At 38.7% G+C, this 18,255-nt stretch overlaps 1 protein-coding gene across 1 annotated transcript in view; it reads right to left on the reverse strand.

The window, feature by feature from the left end:
• LOC148969318 (NACHT, LRR and PYD domains-containing protein 3-like) overlaps window positions 1–13,754 on the reverse strand; it is a 57,337-nt gene extending 43,583 nt beyond the window's left edge. The window contains exons 1-6 of the mRNA XM_089126979.1: window positions 13,447–13,754; window positions 12,602–12,880; window positions 8,437–8,628; window positions 2,446–4,276; window positions 817–990; window positions 387–563 (exon numbers count right to left, since the gene is read on the reverse strand). Coding sequence (XP_088983105.1) covers window positions 387–563; window positions 817–990; window positions 2,446–4,276; window positions 8,437–8,628; window positions 12,602–12,866 — 2,639 coding nt within the window. The 5' untranslated portion in view covers window positions 12,867–12,880; window positions 13,447–13,754. The remainder of the gene's footprint in view (window positions 1–386; window positions 564–816; window positions 991–2,445; window positions 4,277–8,436; window positions 8,629–12,601; window positions 12,881–13,446) is intronic.
• Between the last annotated feature and the right edge of the window lie 4,501 nt (window positions 13,755–18,255).

An 18,255-nucleotide genomic window follows, 5' to 3' on the forward strand; every position in this document is an offset into this window, starting at 1 on the left:
ACAGATGACAGCAAGCTATAATTCGTAGCCTAGGCGTCCTAGGCACAGCAGCACACAAGGGTGAGACACAAAGGCACAGCAAATGTCCAGCAGCACACAACACAATACACACAAAATGATCTCTTGACAACAAGGGACAGACACAGCAGTGTATATAACGAAAAAGAATTTACAGGTGACAGGTGAGGAAAATCAGCTTGTGATCTGTGCACACATATACACTGAAGATATATATCAAATTAATAAAAATGACAGTACGTACACTGACAACAGAATAATTTATTGTGATAGTTTATTATTCTCTATCTATCTATCTATCTATCTATCTATCTATCTATCTATCTATCTATTTTTTATTTTTATTTTTTTTAATTGCAAACATTTACCTTAGTATCTGTAGCCGACAGTTTGGGCTCTTCAGTCCATCATAAAGCAGCTTCACTCCAGAATCCTGCAGGTCATTGTTACTCAGATCCAGCTCTCTCAGGACGTTTTTGGACGAGGATTGAAGAACTGAAGATAAACTCTCACAGCACTGATCAGTGAGATTACATGTGGGAACTCTGAAGAACAAAATCACAATGTAATTCCATGCAGAATAAATCTAAGCAGTGTGATTTTTAATAATTAACTTATTGTTATGATTTTCCCCCCCTTTTTATGTAGTCTGTACCATATATCAATTCTCAAAAGTTATTTATTTATCTTTTTTCCCTATGGATTTCCGGAAACATTAAACATAAAATTTTGTCCACTAGATGTCATATACATATATATATATATATATATATATATATATATATATTAAATTCAGACCTCAGTATCTGTAGCTGACAGTTTTGGCTCTTCAGTCGATCAGAAAGAAGCTTCACTCCAGAATCCTGCAGGTCATTGTTACTCAGGTCCAGCTCTCTCAAATAGGAGTTTGACGATTGTAGAGCTGAAGACAAACTCTCACAACACTGAGCAGTGAGATTACAGCTATGTAGTCTGTGAAGAGAACAACACAACACAACAGTAATGCAATAGTAATGTTTATTAGGTGTAGTCGAATCAAACAAGTCGATGACTTGTTTGATTTAGTCCAGATGTAAGTCGCTTTGGATAAGCGTCTGCTAACTGACTAAATGTAAATATAAATAGTTAATCCAGAGCACAGATAATTTAGAAAAGCCTCTGACTGAAGTGATGTAAGCAAAGCTAAAAAAAAAACCCAGTATTTTCAGTTCCTATAATAAATGGGTTAAAACTCAGGTTCCTGAGTTTTGCCTGATGCCTGACACCTGGGCCCAGTTGCACCAACAGGGCTTACGCCTGGTCTTAAGGTAAGTAGGTCTTAACTCAGCATTCTAAGTCCGACCTAATAGTGACGACTGTTGCACCATCCAGGCTTAAGCCCTCTTCTCACTAAGACCGAGCGTAAATCTTACGCCTAGTCAGTAGCAGGCGTAAAGTCAAATTCTAGGCATATAATAGCTTTAATAGGCCTATCCGTTTTCCGACAGATAATGAATCGTTAAAATGATTTGTTAATAACGGTCAAATCTTCACTGTCTATTGCATGGAGACTCTGCTACGGTTTCATTTTGAAATTCTCGTCAGCGAAATAAAGGGGAAACAAACAATATTCACAATATTGTGTCTAAAAAGTAACTCATAATGTTAACTTATTGTTAATTTAACTGTTGTATAAAATAATAACATTTTAATAACATAATATGATATAAATATAAGACAAAAACTTATTTGGGGACATACCTATAACTGCAGTTACGCATCAAGCAGTGAAAACAAGCACGCGAAACAAATGTGATGTCAGCTCGCAGTGCCTCGTCCATAGTTAAAACAATGATTACAATATCATCATAGACAAAACATAGCGTACACTCCTAAGCACATAAAAAATGAACTTACAATTGAACTGACATTTATTACCAACGTTCTTCTACCTCTCCTCTCGCGTGCAGGAGACAGACGTAATGCTTCCGCGAATGAAGCGAATTGTCACGTGCTGACTGTACAGCTCTATTAACTTTAATATCTCAATGTCAGTGAAATTTCTTTTCCTTTTTCTTTGATCCTCCATTAATACGGCTACAAGTTAACAAAACAGCGGAAGATCGTTTACAGCGTAACCCAGCAACGCACGCTGCTAGGCAACCGCTAGAGTTCCATGGCCATTCACATGAACACGCATCGGTAAGACCAGGCGTAGTTAAGCCTTGGCTTAAGCCTGGTTGGTGCAACCGACGTTAGGTCAACTCTAAAGACTGGTCTTAACTAAGACCTACTTAGCAGTTAGGACCAGGCTTAGTAAAGCCCTGTTGGTGCAACCGGCTCCTGATTCTTTTCTGAAGAGTCTTGGCCAGCAAATCACCTGTGTAAGATTAAGATCAATTAAAATGACTAACAGTGTTTATAAATGAATGTAAAGTAGACTCTTACAGTGCTCTTCTGGTGTTTTTGATCACTGGCTGTAATCTCATTACTGCTTCATCAGATCTTCTGTATTTCTGCAGTTCAAACTTCTCTTGAGCCTCTTCTGACATCAGGAGCATGTACACCAGACCAGACCACTGAGCAGAGGAGAGATTCTGTTCTGAAAGATTTCCTGAGCTCAGATTCTTCTGGATTTCCTCCTCAAAGTCATCTCTCAGTTCACTGAGACAGTAGAAGAGATTGATGGTCCTCTCTACTGATTCCTCCTTCTCTATTGTCTGTTTGATTAAGTCAACAGTGTCTTTAATGCTCTCTGTTCTGAGTTCCACTCCTGGCAGTAGTTCCTTCAGGTCACTCTGATTGGACTCCAGTGAGAGACCCAGGAGGAACCGAAGGAAAAGGTCCAGGTGTCCGTTCTTGCTTTCTAAAGCTTTATTGACTGCAGCCTTATGAAGCTGAAACTGTGGCTTTATGGAGAATTTCAGTATCATTTCTTTCCACCATGGAACAAATGGGTTTGCTTTCTTGTCTTTGTTCATCAAAAATACATAAAGAGCAGCAAGAAATTCCTGTACACTGAGATGTACGAAGCTGTAAACACTTCTGGCTGAAACAGTTTCCTTCTGAAAGATCTGAGTGCATAACCCAGATTGCACTGGCCCTTCTCTGTCATCTAGTCCACACTTCTCAAGATCTTTTTTGTCGAAAATCAGGTGACTAACATTAAGTCCACATTCCACAAGATCTTTTTTGTTGAAAATCAGATTTCCTTTCTCCAACTGTCGAAAGGCCAGTTTCCCAAGCTTTAAAATAAGCTCATAAAAAAAACTGTCAATGTCGTTAAGTTCAGGACCTTTAGGGTACTTCTTTTTCATCTGCTGCATCTGAGAAATTACAAAGCTTGTGTACATCCCTGTGAGAGTTGTGGGAGTTTTGTCATTGGTCTTTTGAGTCTGAAGAACAGTGAGAGAGATCCAGCAGAAGACAGGAATATGGCACATGATGTACAGGCTCCTGGATTTCTTGATGTGACTGACGAGTTTTCGAGCAACCTCAGGACTGCTGTTTTTGATGAAGTATTGCTCTTTCTGCTCATCGTTAAATCCTCGCACCTCTGTCAGCTGATCAATGTAGTCACGGGGAATCAGACTGGCTGCTGCTGGTCTGGAAGTGATCCAGATGAGAGCAGAGGGAACCAGGTGTCTCTTAAAGAGGCTTGTTATTATCTTACTCACTGTTGTTTTTTTGTGAACATCTGTAAATCTGACACCATCTTCAAAACTCAAAGGGAAGCGACATTCATCCAGTCCATCAAAAATGAACAAGACCTTATGGTCACCTTCAGGAAGAGAGGGCAGTTCTTTAGGATCACTAAAGAAGTGTTTGTGAAGCAATTCCATGAGACTGCAGTCCTCTGTAATCAGGTTTAGCTCACGGAATGGAAGAGGAAAAACAAAGGTTATATCCCAATTTTCTTTTCCTTCAGCCCAGTCAAGGATGAATTTATTGACTGAGACAGTTTTTCCTACTCCTGCGATCCCCAACGTCAGTACCTTTGAGTTTTGTTTAAACATGTCATTACACTTGACTTGAGTCTCCTTGGCAGTCGGTCGGTTGTGAGAGTCGATCTGTATCACCTCGTGCTCGTTCATTCTTCCTCCAGTCTCATTCTCCACCACATATAAATCAGTGTAAATATCGTTCAGGTTTTTCCGATGACCCGTCTGTGAATTACCAACCAATATCCGCCTGTAGTCCCGTTTAAATGTGTCCTTCAGTCTGCAGCTGATATCTGTGTAATCGTGAAGAGTAGCTGGACTGCTGTTTGCAGTTGAACCTTTAAAAAGAGGAGAAAAGACAGCAGAGACTAACTGATCATGTCTTTAATTCTTTCCTAAAAAAAAAACAATATGTAATTTGTGACCTGGTCTGCAGTTCCCATTACAAAAATAACTACAGTTTGATAAAACTGCACTTCTGCTGTATTCAAATGAACCACACTTGTACTGCAATAGTGTTTACATGCACATCTTACACTGATCATGCTGAAGCTGACAATATAAATGGTGATGGAAGCACCTTTACAAATGCTGACTTTCAGTTTTAAAATGTCTAAATAACTTTTTTTTTTTTCTAATTCCTACCTGAGCATTTTTGGATTGGTACCACTAGACCCAGATCAACTTAAGGCCATAATGACCAATATCATTAAAAGCTTTTTGATTTAACATTGTCATCTAACATGAGACTTTATTAGGGTTAGGTCAGGGTTATTGAAAAGAGCATTTGCATGTACAAGTTGCTTAGTGAAGTTTAAATGAAGGGTTTTAATTAAAGGGGTGGTTGAGTATGATTTCACTTTTCTAACTTTAGTTAATGTGTAATGTTGCTGTTTGAGCATAAACAATATCTGCAAAGTTACTAATTCATAAAGTTCAAAGCTAAGGAAGATATTTGCTTTTCAAGAAATAGTTTTTTTAAGGACAACAACAAGTGGCTGGTAGTAACTAAATGACATTCCTCCCCGGTTACCAACTGCACCTAGCTAGTTCCTGTATTGGCCTGTAGTCTCCGGGGGACAAGGTTTTTGTAGACTTGCGTATCATCTGCATAACTGTGATAGCTAATTATGTTGCCTTCCATAATTTTAGCTAGAGGAAGCCTGTATTAACAGTAGAGAGCCTTGGGGAACTCCACACGTCATACTTGTATGCACAGATGCAAAATTAACTATGGACACATAGTTGTTTCTATTCTTTAAGTAGGATTCAAACCACTTTAATACTGAGCCAGAAAGGCCTGTCCAGTTTTCCAATCAATTTAGAAGTATGTTGTGGTTGACCGGGGCAAAAGAGGCACAAAGATCCTAATAATATTAGAAATGTTCATTTGCCATTATCTGTTTAGATGGATGTCATTAAATAACTTAACAAGAGCCATCTCAGTGCTGTAATGTGGTCGGAAACCCAACTGGAAGGCATCAAAAATATTGTTTTGGACAAAAAAAGAGGTTTATTTGTTGAAAATCAACTTTTTCAATTATTTTACTACAAAATGTAAGGTTTGATATCTGTCTATATTTGTCCATTAGTTCCTCTGGAGGGGAACTCAGGTTCTCACAACTGAGAAAGGGTATGGATTAGGACACATTCTTAAACACAGACCAGCGCTTTGAAAACAAGCCACTCATACAACCAAGAATGATTAGTGAGAGATTAACCAACTCTCCCTATCGTCTCCAGTGTCCACATCCAGTATGTGCAAACAATAATAACCATAGTGAGCAGCGGAAGAAGGAAGCACGTTCTCCAAAGCAAAGCAGCGTCTCTAAAAGGTACATCAGATGCATAGCAATGGCATTCCCTCGCCCTAATCCTCCTACTCTTGGAGATTGACTCAGTCATGTTCAATTTCTCTTGTTCCTTGATAGACGCTTATTCAGCTCCGACTTCGCGTGCAGCCATTCCTCACAGCGCAAAGCCTCACAACTTAATCTTTTGTAAACAATTTTTTTTTTCAATTCCGTTTGGATAATTATCAAGAGCAATGCCAATTCTTGCGTAAACTATTTTTATGTAGCGCAAAAAACAACAACCTCCAATCACAGAGGGCCTATCTCTGTGCAAGGGCCACTGGGCACATGCCAAAATGTGTCAAGCAGGGTGGGAATTTTGTAATTTTAGGGGCAAGGTCATTTGTGACCTGATCCAGCAAAATGAGTCACATTGACCCAAATTTAAAAATTGAGATTTTGATATTAATGGAAAGAGGACACTGTAAGCTTTCAAATGATACCTTGGTCAAAGTCATACCTTGAATGGTTGTAAAGATATACACATTTGAATTCTGGTTGTCTGCCCTTTTTTTCCAACTGAAAACCTGAGAAAATCGCTTTTAAAGTTTTTTTTGCCCTTTTTTTGATATAGCTTTCAAAATCCATAGAATTTTAAGGGATAAACTATTTATTTTATATAGCTTAATTTGACCAAATAGATTAACATATATAAATGCAATTTAACAAGGCTGAAGCTCAACTTATTTTTAATTTTTTTTGGAATAAATAATTAAAAAGTCACTTTTACAAAAATGTTCTAAAATCAGAAAGATTAAGAGGAGTCAAAGAGAAATTCAGTTTTCATACGGATTAGCCCAAATAAGCAGAGAGCAGTCTGTTTTCTTTCGTTTTGAATGGTTGTGTTTAAAAGTAGACCGGTCTGTGAGGCTAGGATAGTTTACTTTCGGTTCATGAGACTTCGGTTCAAGCTTCAGTTCACGTGCCGCGCGTCTCCGCGTCGTGAATAGATCCATTGTCTGCAATTTATTTCTTATTATTAAATACTAGTAATTGGTTGATGAAACATTGATTTAAATTAAGATAATTATTTTAAAACGAAATTCACTTTAAAGAAAGACTTTGTGCTTGCTTTCTGTTTAAGCTCTGTGAAAGTTTTAGTGCTGCATGCTTCCAGAGAACGGTCACGTTCGGATTGTTTTTTCCTCATAAATCCCAACACGGAAAATAAAATAAAGATTTTATGTTCTGGAGAGAGTCAACCCTTCTTCATCCGGTGAGTATTACTTTTGGTTTGTGCAGTGTGGTTCACATAGGCCAATTGATTAAAAGATTTAATTATCTGGAAATTATGGATCTCCTCCATAACGCTGAAATTGCCCAATTTTAAACAATTATTTAGAAATAATTTAACTAGTTTTGTGGTGTAAGTCTACGTATTTTATAATGTTAACTTAAAATAATACTAATAGTAATTTAAAGATGTGGTAGCTAGCATTGGGTCTGGACGTGAAGGATAACTTCGGGAGTTGAAGGGACGTGTCGGTGTCGTGATTCTGTCTTCTCACACCGCGACACAGGTTCGTGGATCTGAGTGTCGCGATCGTTACAGCCTTATATTCTTCTTGCAGATAAATATACTCACACAGCTTAGGTTAGAAGCCTCCAGTGAGTTTCAGGGGATAGCCGGGAAATGCTCAGAGGTGATGAGGGGAGTTGAGAAGAGCAATGTTTATTTCAGCGAATTTAAAGCTTTGACAACTTTAATCGTTATTTAAATACCTTTACTCAATTATCTGGACTACGAAACTTTGGGAGATTATTTTTGAATGTCTGTTCTTTGAAATTAGCAAAAAAAAAATTTTTTTGTTATTTCATTGTTTTTCCACATAATCGGCCCATATCTTAAAATAGAACGTTGCGACTTCCGACTCATTTCACCAGAGCGGGTCACATTTGGCCTCCACATTTTCCACTCTTTTTTTAGGGGCACCAAGCGCTATGCTGCACTGGCGCTTTATACATGGAACTTGGACAGGGCCAGGGCACACAGGCTACTATGGCCATAGGATGATTTTTTTTCTCAGGGCATGAAGGCCAAAATGTAGGGCAACAGCAGCCATGGCCACGGTATAATTCCCATGCTGGTGTCAAGGTTATTAATATAGGCCAGGCCTGTCGCTGTGCAAATATTGTAAAGCCATTGATGTAGCCTGCTGAAACATTCGTTTCCACGCCTAATCGTTGGTAGAGGACCCGACAAAATGCTAATTCTGCCCAGGTTTTGAACAGTAGAGATCAGACACTCAAACTCCTGTTGTAGTTTCATCGACTGTCTAGTCATTATGTCACACGTACCCAAGTGGACAATCACGGTATGCACAGAGGGATTACGCTCACATGGCAGTGGGAGAAAATCAATAAAAAAATTTACTTTGCTGCCCGAAAAAATGGTAAACTATGCCATTAGGAAGGTTAACAAACCTAATAATAGAGTTCCCAATACACAGGATTTCTGGGGCTTCTACCGCCATAATTCTTTATTATCGGGGAGTAATGTGAGAGGAGCATTTGCAAATTAGCAATAGTAATAGAGGTAGTTGCTGCGGGCTTGGCATTGTCGCTGGAGAAACCCAGTGCTGAAGCAGCGATAGAGGCAGTGGAGGAGGCCAGACGCGCAAACCTAGCCACTGCTAGACACTCACCAACTGATGGAGATCCCTGTAGCACAGCAACGGCAACGGTTGGAGAGGGGTCCGGGGGCGAAGGCATATGAGCTGACAACCGAGATTGCTTGCCGACAGAAGATCCGCTATGTGGGGGGCTGATGCAGCAGGAGGAACGCTTCCTCATTCTTTGCCTTGAATGGAATTCTTCCTCAGATGTTGGGGTCGCAACTAAACACAGATGAGAAAAATGTAAAACACTACTATCATGTCTTTTGCTTGTTCAGTGTGGAGTGAGTGTACAGGAGTTTATCACACGTACGCCAAAAATACACGTAATTACAGTAATGGAACTGAGCCGAATCAATACTAAACTGACTTGAGCTAAATATTGAAATATATACACTCACCTAAATGATTATTAGGAACACCTGCTCAATTTCTCATTCATGCCATTATCTAATCAACCAATCACATGGCAGTTGCTTCAATGCATTTAGGGGTGTGGTCCTGGTCAAGACAATCTCCTGAACTACAAACTGAATGTCAGAATGGGAAAGAAAGGTGATTTAACAAAGGTGACTTAAAGGTGATTTTTTATTTTGAGCGTGGCATGGTTGTTGGTGCCAGACGAGCCAGTCTGAGTATTTCACAAACTGCTCAGTTCCTGGGATTTACACAAACAACCATTTCTAGGGTTTACAAAGAATGGTGTGAAAAGGGAAAAACATCCAGTATGCGGCAGTCCTGTGGTCAGAGGAGAATGGGACGACTGATTCAAGCTGATAGAAGAGCAACTTTGACTGAAATAAGCATTTGTTACAACCGAGGTATGCAGAAAACGATTTGTGAAGCCACAACACACACAACCTTGAGGCGGATGGGCTACAATAGCAGAAGACCCCACCGGGTACCACTCATCGAGGCTACAAATAGGAAAAAGAGGCAACCATGAGCTCACCAAAATTGGACAGTTGAAGACTGGAAAAATGTTGCCAGGTCTGATGATTCTCGATTTCTATTGAGACATTCAGATGGTAGTGTCAGAATTTGGCGTAAACAAAATGAGAACATGGATCCATCATGCCTTGTTACCACTGTGCAGGCTGGTGGTGGTGGTGTAATGGTGTGGGGGATGTTTTCTTGGCACAGTTTAGGCCCCTTAGTGCCAATTGGGCATCGTTTAAATGCCACGGCCTACCTGAGCATTGTTTCTGACCATGTCCATCCCTTTATGGCCACCATGTCCCCATCCTCTGATGGCTACTCCCAGCAGGATAATGCACCATGTCACAAATCTCGAATCATTTCAAATTGGTTTCTTGAACATGTCAATGAGTTCACTGTACTAAAATGGCCGCCACAGTCACCAGATCTCAACCCAATAGAGCATCTTTGGGATGTGGTGGAACGGGAGCTTCGTGCCCTGGATGTGCATCCCACAAATCTCCATCAACTGCAAGATGCGATCCTATCAATATGGGCCAACATTTCTAAAGAATGCTTTCAGCACCTTGTTGAATCAATGCCACGTACAATTAAGGCAGTTTTGAAGGCGAAAGGGGGTCAAACACAGTTTTAGTATGGTGTTCCTAATAATCATTTAGGTGAGTGTATGTATATCATTAAAGGGACATTGTGTAGGAATTGCTGCCCTCTAGCAGTGAAAATGTATTTTGCATTCAAACAATTTGTGCTCTCCAGCACCTCGCTTTTTCAAATGCGTGTTGCATCTACGGTAGCCATTATGTACCGAAAAGCTATGACAGGATGTCTTCTAATAGCACTTCGTCGAGTGTTCCTTCGGGTGAACAGGTTTGTTATTTCAAACAAACAGCAACTTGACACAGCGAACAAACGAATTTTACAGTATGAATTACTGACTGTAAAAAACATGATCTATTGTAATTAGTATTTATACCTTCTTTATTCTTGATATTTTCTGAAGTACGTGCATTAGATATCAACATCAACTTTTTACTATAAATGTTCATCTGTCTACATGATAAAGTACACAACTAAACAATTAAAAAAAGCTTGTAATCTAGACTGTAACTTTGATTTACCTGCAGAGAAGAAAGCAGGAATTCAGTGTCTCTTGAACACTTTCTCCTGCATTAATTCTATCCACCTGGAAAAAGCTATCCCGACATTAACTCGTGTTTTTTGTAATTGTTTCCTTTTACGATCTTTTTTTTTTTTTCACTTTTCTGGCGACGAGGATTTGCAATGCAGCTTTTAAACTTGCCGGGGCCGTGAAGTGCCTTCTGCCGCTCCGCTCCTCCGCCTCTGCTACGCTCAGTCACGTCATGCCGGCTCTGAACGAAACCTCGCTGTGGAAACGCGTTGGCCTAGTACTTTATGTCCCTCCCTGCTATTATTGTTTTTAAAGATGGCGGAACAACATGAAAGCCTCCGTGGACCTACCCGTCTCATGTATATAAAGATAATAAATTCTTCGCTTACGAGGATAAGTCAAATAATTGGCAGAGGTATTTGTACACCATTGAGGACATATTTATGAAAAAATATATTGATTTTAAATAATAAATTACATGAAAAGTTACACATAGTCCCTTTAAGTCTCAATCAATATATATATGGGTTTGTAGTATAGTATAGACGAAAAGAGCCATAATTGCAGAGCCTGCGCTTACGCTTCCATTATTGATCTCAGGACTGGTGGGAACATACAGCACAATCTCATGAAAGCTCCAAAAATAGTTTTTGCATGCATGATATGCACTGTAAAGTCAAGTCATCTTCAGTTATGTAGAGCTTTTAACAGTGTACATTGTTTCAAAGCAGCTTTACAGAGATAGATGGATGATTTAAGGTAATAGAGATTTGGCGTTATAGCAGTTCTTGGATGAAGTTAGTGTTGATTGATTCACTTCCGTCGCAACGATCGTTAGCTATTAAATTAAGGGCCGCTAACACGACACTGTTCTCTCTACAGACTTTAAACGCAAACCTGTGATAAACGCTTAAACCCCTTGGGTAGGATATGGGGTGTGGAGTTTGTTCGTATTACACACTAACTCCATACAAGTGCATATCATTTGCACGCAAAAACTGCGTATCATATGGACGCATTGTGATACTATTTGTATCGTAAATGGCACGAGAAATAAAATTTGTGCTATAGATATACGCACTTTCGTGAGATCGTGGCGGGCTTTAACGCGGAGCAGTGAGTTCAGAATTTTTGGTTGAGCAAGCCAACCTTTGATAGGTTGTGTCAACGTTTGTCCACATTCCTCTCCTATAACGACACAATGTTTCCTCAGGCAATCCATCCCTTTGCAGATTCTCTCGTCATTCTATGGATACGAAGTTGGATGGATACGAAGTCTAATGCCTCAGAAAATCTGATCTAATTCTGAAGCTGTGGCATTATTTATAAAGATTACTTTATTGTATTTGAAGCACAATATATGGATTCCATTAGCACACTTAAAGTTTACTTGGAATGCACATTGCAATGTGTTTAAAATGACTAAAAGTTTTATCAGTATAATATTAATGTATGTTCAATTCTCGTACAGTGTAACAGGGCTCAGGCAGACGATACAGATCATTTAAAACAAGCACCACTAGACTAGATTGTTGAACGTATTTTTCCAAGGGCCATCAATACACTGAATACTACACTACACTGAACACTATTATGAAATCAACAAGCTAATTGGGATTGCGTGATAAATTGTATCTATTTATGTTTACAAATATGTTGGCCGTATACAAGCTGATGGTTGAGGAAGTGTGCTGGAGATTTACAAATGTAATTGATATAGTTTTATTGTTTTTAGATATGCTTTTTATTCTCTTTTTACTCTTTTATTTATTGCTTGAGATCCGTCCTCACTCGGTGCAAATGGAATTTCGTTGTAATCTTTTACAATGACAATAAAAGGAATCTGAATCTATATCTTTAGCACAAGCAAGTATATCAAATGCAAATTTAGTTGCACTTCAGTACTGCTTTTGTACAACTAAAATGCATTTAGTATAAAATTAGCTGTTCCAATTTAGCACACTTACAGTATACCAATGTATAGCACAAATAAATTTAGGTATACTAAAGTACATACGAATAAATTCACTAAGGAATTTACACCATTTAATTTAAATGTGCTTCAACAGTGACAGATGTCTTCATATTGCAACCCAATTACATTAGTCACAGTAAATTAAAAATTGCCTTGATTGTGTTTGTTCTCCAGCTGCTCAGCCAGATAATTCTGGTTGATCTTCCTCAGGATCTCCACCGTAATCTTCACAGCTTCTTCTGGTCCGAAACAATCCACCATCTTATCCACAGTATTCATCCTATCTGCATTCTCCATATCAGACTTTGTTATGCACTCATGATCATTCTCTAAGTTCCACTGAAACTTCTTAAGAGGATCTTCTGTCAGGTTCTCCAGTGAGTTCAGAAGCAGCTTTTTAACAGATGCCATCGCCATTCTCAGATTCACAGCTGCAGGACAAAAAGAAAAATATCTGAAGTAGTTTCACTCCTAACATATGGACATAAGCACTGAAATGATATTTAGATGAGGAAATTAAGCTGTAATTGGACCAGGACTCTCAAAATCAACACATCCAAACTCTTCTGTTAAAGAAGTCCTATAATTCTCTTTTTACAAGACAATATAATCATGCAAGTTAATACGAGTCTCAGATTATAATATAGTTTGACACAGAATGTTACTGTGTACAGACTAACTATGATTAATATACTCTCACATGATCTAAATGAATAATTTAATGTAAAGTTTGAGATGAATGTGTGTATTAATGAAGACAGAAATTTGATACAGTCTGAGCTGAGAGACATACAGGATAAGGCTTCAGAAAGCTGTTGATTAAATCTGCTAAAATCATTGTAAAATATCAAATATTCCTTTGAGTTTTGTTTGCAATCAATCTAAAAAGGTATACACAATGTGTCAGTGCTGTTTGATAAGTCTAGATCAATTTGAATGGATAAATGTAACTTTTTATGTTTATATGTCAGAATTGTATGAAGTAGTATTTACTAACCATGAATAATGATGAGAAGATGTTTCTTGTTCCTCCACTGAACTTGAACTGTCTTGAGCAGAAGTTGCTTTGAAACCCGCTTTCAGTTCTGTGGTTTCATAAAGGACTGTGAAAACTTAAACCAAGACATTTTGCAGAAAACTAGTAGTGATTTAATTCATAGACATTTAATTGTTCAAAAGGATTTGTGAAACTATGTGGAGAGTCTGCCATCAAAAGAAAAGACTGTAGTAAAATGTTTTCTTCTTAGTGGTTCTTAGTTTTTCTGCTTTTTCTTCAATATAAATGCATATGTTTGTGTGACAGGATGTGCCCTGATAATCAGCTACTTCACTGAAGCGTTTCCTCTCTAGGGCAAAGGTGTGAGAGAGGTTTTTCTCACCATAAAGATCTTTAACCAAATGAACATAACAGGAAACAGCAGTGAGGTTGAAGTGCAACACTATACAACAGGTTATTCAAAACACTATACAGTTTCTTATTTTCACAAGCAGAGGTTTAATAGCCAAGCCATACAGCATCCCTGATAATGCACATCCCTGCCTGATCCCTGATCCCCTGATTAACAGGAGCAGGTATAAAGCAGCAAAGAGACAGTGTTAAGGGAGATCAGCTATCCCAGAAGTTTTGGTGTTAACTGTTGTAAACCTTATCTGTGAGATCTGTTGTTTGAGTGCAACGAGAATTTAAACTGTGTAGGTTAAAGTGTTGAACATAACGATTGTTACTGTGTATTTATGTTCATCACATTATAGTGCAGTTTTAAAGAGATGGTTACGTCACTCATGACATGTACCATGTGTGATGATGTAGTTGGAGATGAGATGAGACCATTGTAGATGCTAGACGTGCTCTACCCTTTTCCTGTATATTTTATTTGTTAACTAAGTTTTGTGATGCTAAGAAAGAGTAGCTCTCTCATGTATGAGAGGATTGCATTGCCTGTGCACTTATCATTAAAGGGTAATTCCACCGCTGGAGACATGAATATGTATTGAAAGTGGGTCATATATGTAGTAGAATAGTATCATAAATTTCTAATTTGGGTTCTTCTTGGCCGATAAAAGGCAGAAAATAACATTTTAATGCTTGTGGATTGTAGACGATCCCCATAGTGCATTGCAATGCCAAGCTCCGCAGGCCACTCCCACTACTCCGCCCATCACTTTCGACTAGAGCTACCGCCTGGAAATCATTTCGCACAATGAAATCAGATAATGTGCGCTAATATAATATGACGACGTAAGAGCGTCAAGGCAGCTTTGCAAACGGTTAAACATTTAAATTTATTGCCAGATGACACCACCATGCACTTTATTTACTCTTATAATAATACTATAGTCATTTAAATTAAGAAATGGTATAATAAATTACCTTTCCGACATACATTTCGAGGAAATAATGATATAATTGTCATGTTTCCTCAAAGTTAAGAGCAGCCGCGTTGATTGTCAGTCATTGTCAGTCAGAGACGGAACACGTGTGAGACCTTCGCCTCTGATCGAGTACCGCCATTGGATCGATTTAGCAGGCCTTACAACGGTGTGTGTCATTGGTGCTGTGAGATTACAAATTTTATTAATATGTTTAATTTAATGTTTTAAATGGAGAAAGTCTGAAAACAGTAGGAATTCCCAGTGTGACCCTCCTGATTGTCCTGTGACCACACGGGAAAGCTAGGCCGTTCCTGTTTCTCGTCTCACCGTGTGAAAATGCCTGTTTGAGGTTTGAACATCTGCTAGGTTACCATTTGTCTTGGAGCTCCAGGGTCGCATGCATTACCATTTGCTTTGTCTCAGTGTCTCCAGCTTCATGTAATCCCACCCTCTTTGAAATGTATAAATCAGAATGTAAGGTTCTTTTAAATCAGACTTATTTTGAGATGACTACAGCGACGCAATAAAGAACTTTTGCGTGAAAGATACCTCAAAAGTCTCCTGGTCTTTTGCGGGGAAGAATAAAACTTCATTACAGTGCGTAGAGTGAGGTTGTCCACCTCTTAGTAAGTCACTCACCCAGAAACTCATGTGCCCTTCTGTTGTGCACTTGTCGCACCCATAATACCTGGAATACTGTTTGATCTTTTTTACCATGGCTCTAGCGGGTGTATCACACAGAACACATCATTTTTATTTCTTTTCCAAATATGTCGAGTATGTCCTTTATTGCTTCCTCAGTAAAATCCAGAATCGTTGGTTTGGTGGGACCAAGTGTCACGTGTTACAGGAAAGACACTGATGGGTGGCAGGTGAATGGCACAGAGGATGGGCCAAAGATGTGTCCTGCTGCTTTTAAAAATAGGCAGGCCATCTATATTAAATGACAGCTCCAATGTGCTAACTCCTTCCGCTATCTCCCTTGGATAGCACTGCAGCTGCTCTCAGCTTTAAGACTCTCTCTTAAATTAAAGTGGACACACTCCATTACAGACTTTACCACTGATTTAACGATTCTTGGAGTTTTCAGCAATGTCCATTTTGTTCAAGTCCTTTAAGTCCTTTAAGGAGATCATCAATGGCATTATGTTTGATTAAGTGTTTTGTTGCCCATACTTGTAGGAAAGTTGTGAGTGAAGTTGAGGCCATTTTGTTTTCCTTCTGTTTCTGAAATGCACTTTCACTTACTGAGACCATCGTCCACACGGTCAGGTCCCGAACTGCAGCTCTGCCCACTGACACCAATTTCTACACTTTCAATAACACTTGAGATGTCTTCATCAATGGAATTGATGTGTTGAGGTGTTATTGGATGATCTGACGATTCCTCTCCAATAAACCTTTCATCCAATGATCTACGTGCATTTTTCCACTGCCTTGTGTAGCGTTGCCTCTTGGATTTCAAATCCATTCTAAATCAAAAATATTGAACTTGATGAAAATGTTATAATGACACATTATATTTCACTGTACCTAGGCCTACACTACATGGCCAAAAGTATGTGGACATTAACTGGCACAGTGAATCGCTCAGAAGATCTTATTGAGATTAACAGAGTTTTAGATGTTCATGTTAGGTTGAAAATGTTTCATTTGTTTGTTTTCTTTAGTGGGGCTCTCTACCCTTGACTTTTCTCATATTATTTTTCCTTTAGCATTGCAGATTTGAGATATTTATTATATTTTAGAAAACACTATAGAGGAAATAGTCTGTCTAACACATATTTTTCCATAATCAGTTTTATATATATATCTTATTAACTCATGAAGTAGCCTAACACAATATTTTTACTCTAGCTTCCCACACATATGAACTGTGATCATGCACAATGGAAACACATGCAAGAATTAAATCAATAGATTAATAGGGTAGGCTAATTTATATCAGCATCTGCTGAACCACGGATTGATTGCAAAGTTAAACCATCATAGTAGAAACAGTTGTACTGCTTAAAGTAATAATGTTAACATTACATTGCGATACTGTATTGCGATACTGTGAGATGATAGAAAAGACTTTCTCCATGGACATGTGAATGAGGCGAATTCGCGTAAATGCGTCTTTACATTGACTTAACAATGAAATTATGGCAAGCTAAAGTATTCATAAACGCCTGGTCAGGCGTCTGAGTGCACACTGACACGTCAAAAGCGTTTCAACAGGCAAACCATTTACCAAATAAGCGCGCGTTTGTTTTTGACGCGCATTTATCGTAACAAAAATGGCCATCGAAAATGTGTGTTTTGAGTAGGACAAAACGCACGTTATGAATGTGTTAACAGGTAAACCAAACAGGCAGTGCAAATGTGTGTGAAGTGTCCAAACGGGCAAAAAGAACGTGCTTGTTCCCTATAGTGTTCTGAAATCGCACGTCGAAAGTGTGCTCACTTATTGATCGAGTCTGTCGTGCTTTTGTCCCTATATGTGGTTTAGGACTTTAAACTCAAGTAAAACAGCATGAATTATTAATGTCAAATTTGTCAGAGAATAAGATTATAACTGGTGAGTTATTATAGTCCAGCAATTTCATGTTTTCATACACAAAACTCTTGGTTTCACGTTCACTGTTGTTTATGTCAGCTTGTCGGACAGCCCCTAAACCCTTCAGTCCAGTGCAGTCCATCACCATTTGTGTGTCTAGGTCCTGGAACTCATCGGGTAGAGTCATCTTGACTTCATCCTCAGACATCCATATGTGGACAGAGCCAAGAGCGGTGTACAAAAAATTGGCCCAGGTTGTAATAATTTGGCTAACTGTAGACTGATGAATGTTGAATTCAGGCTCGCTACAGACGCTGGGCAGACCCGCTGACCAAACATGCCTATTTTAACTGTCGCCGCACTGTGAAAAACCTACAACGGCAAGTCGAGTCGGAAAACACAGAACACGGTAAGAATAGTTCAAATATGCTTTATTTGTACAGTAAACGTTACTTAAAATGTAACATTACTGTTCATACTGTAATTTACATGTACAGCATGATTTTATTTCTGAAATGATTGTGTAAAACCATAACTTCGTTAGCAAATGGTCATTAGATTTAGCGGAGATTTGAGTAAAAATGTTTTTGGTAATTAATAACTGGGTAAAAAGCTTTTTTTGGATGGAATTATTTCTCTGTGGGAGGTGAGGTGATTTAAAGGAACACTCCGACTTTGGGACTTTAGCCTATTCACCTTACCCCCCAGAGTTAGATAAGTCCATACATACCTTTTTCATCTCCGTGCGTGCTATAAGTCTGTTTGACGCACCCACCGCTAGCCTAGCTTAGCACAAAGACTGGATGTGAATGGTTGCAGCTTTCATAGTAATCCAAATGAGTGGTAAAATAACGCAAACGTTTTCCTATTTACATGTTGTGGTTTGTATAG

Source organism: Pimephales promelas, chromosome 24, assembly GCF_988280905.1.
Source record: "Pimephales promelas chromosome 24, fPimPro1.hap1.1, whole genome shotgun sequence".
NCBI lineage: Eukaryota > Metazoa > Chordata > Actinopteri > Cypriniformes > Leuciscidae > Pimephales > Pimephales promelas.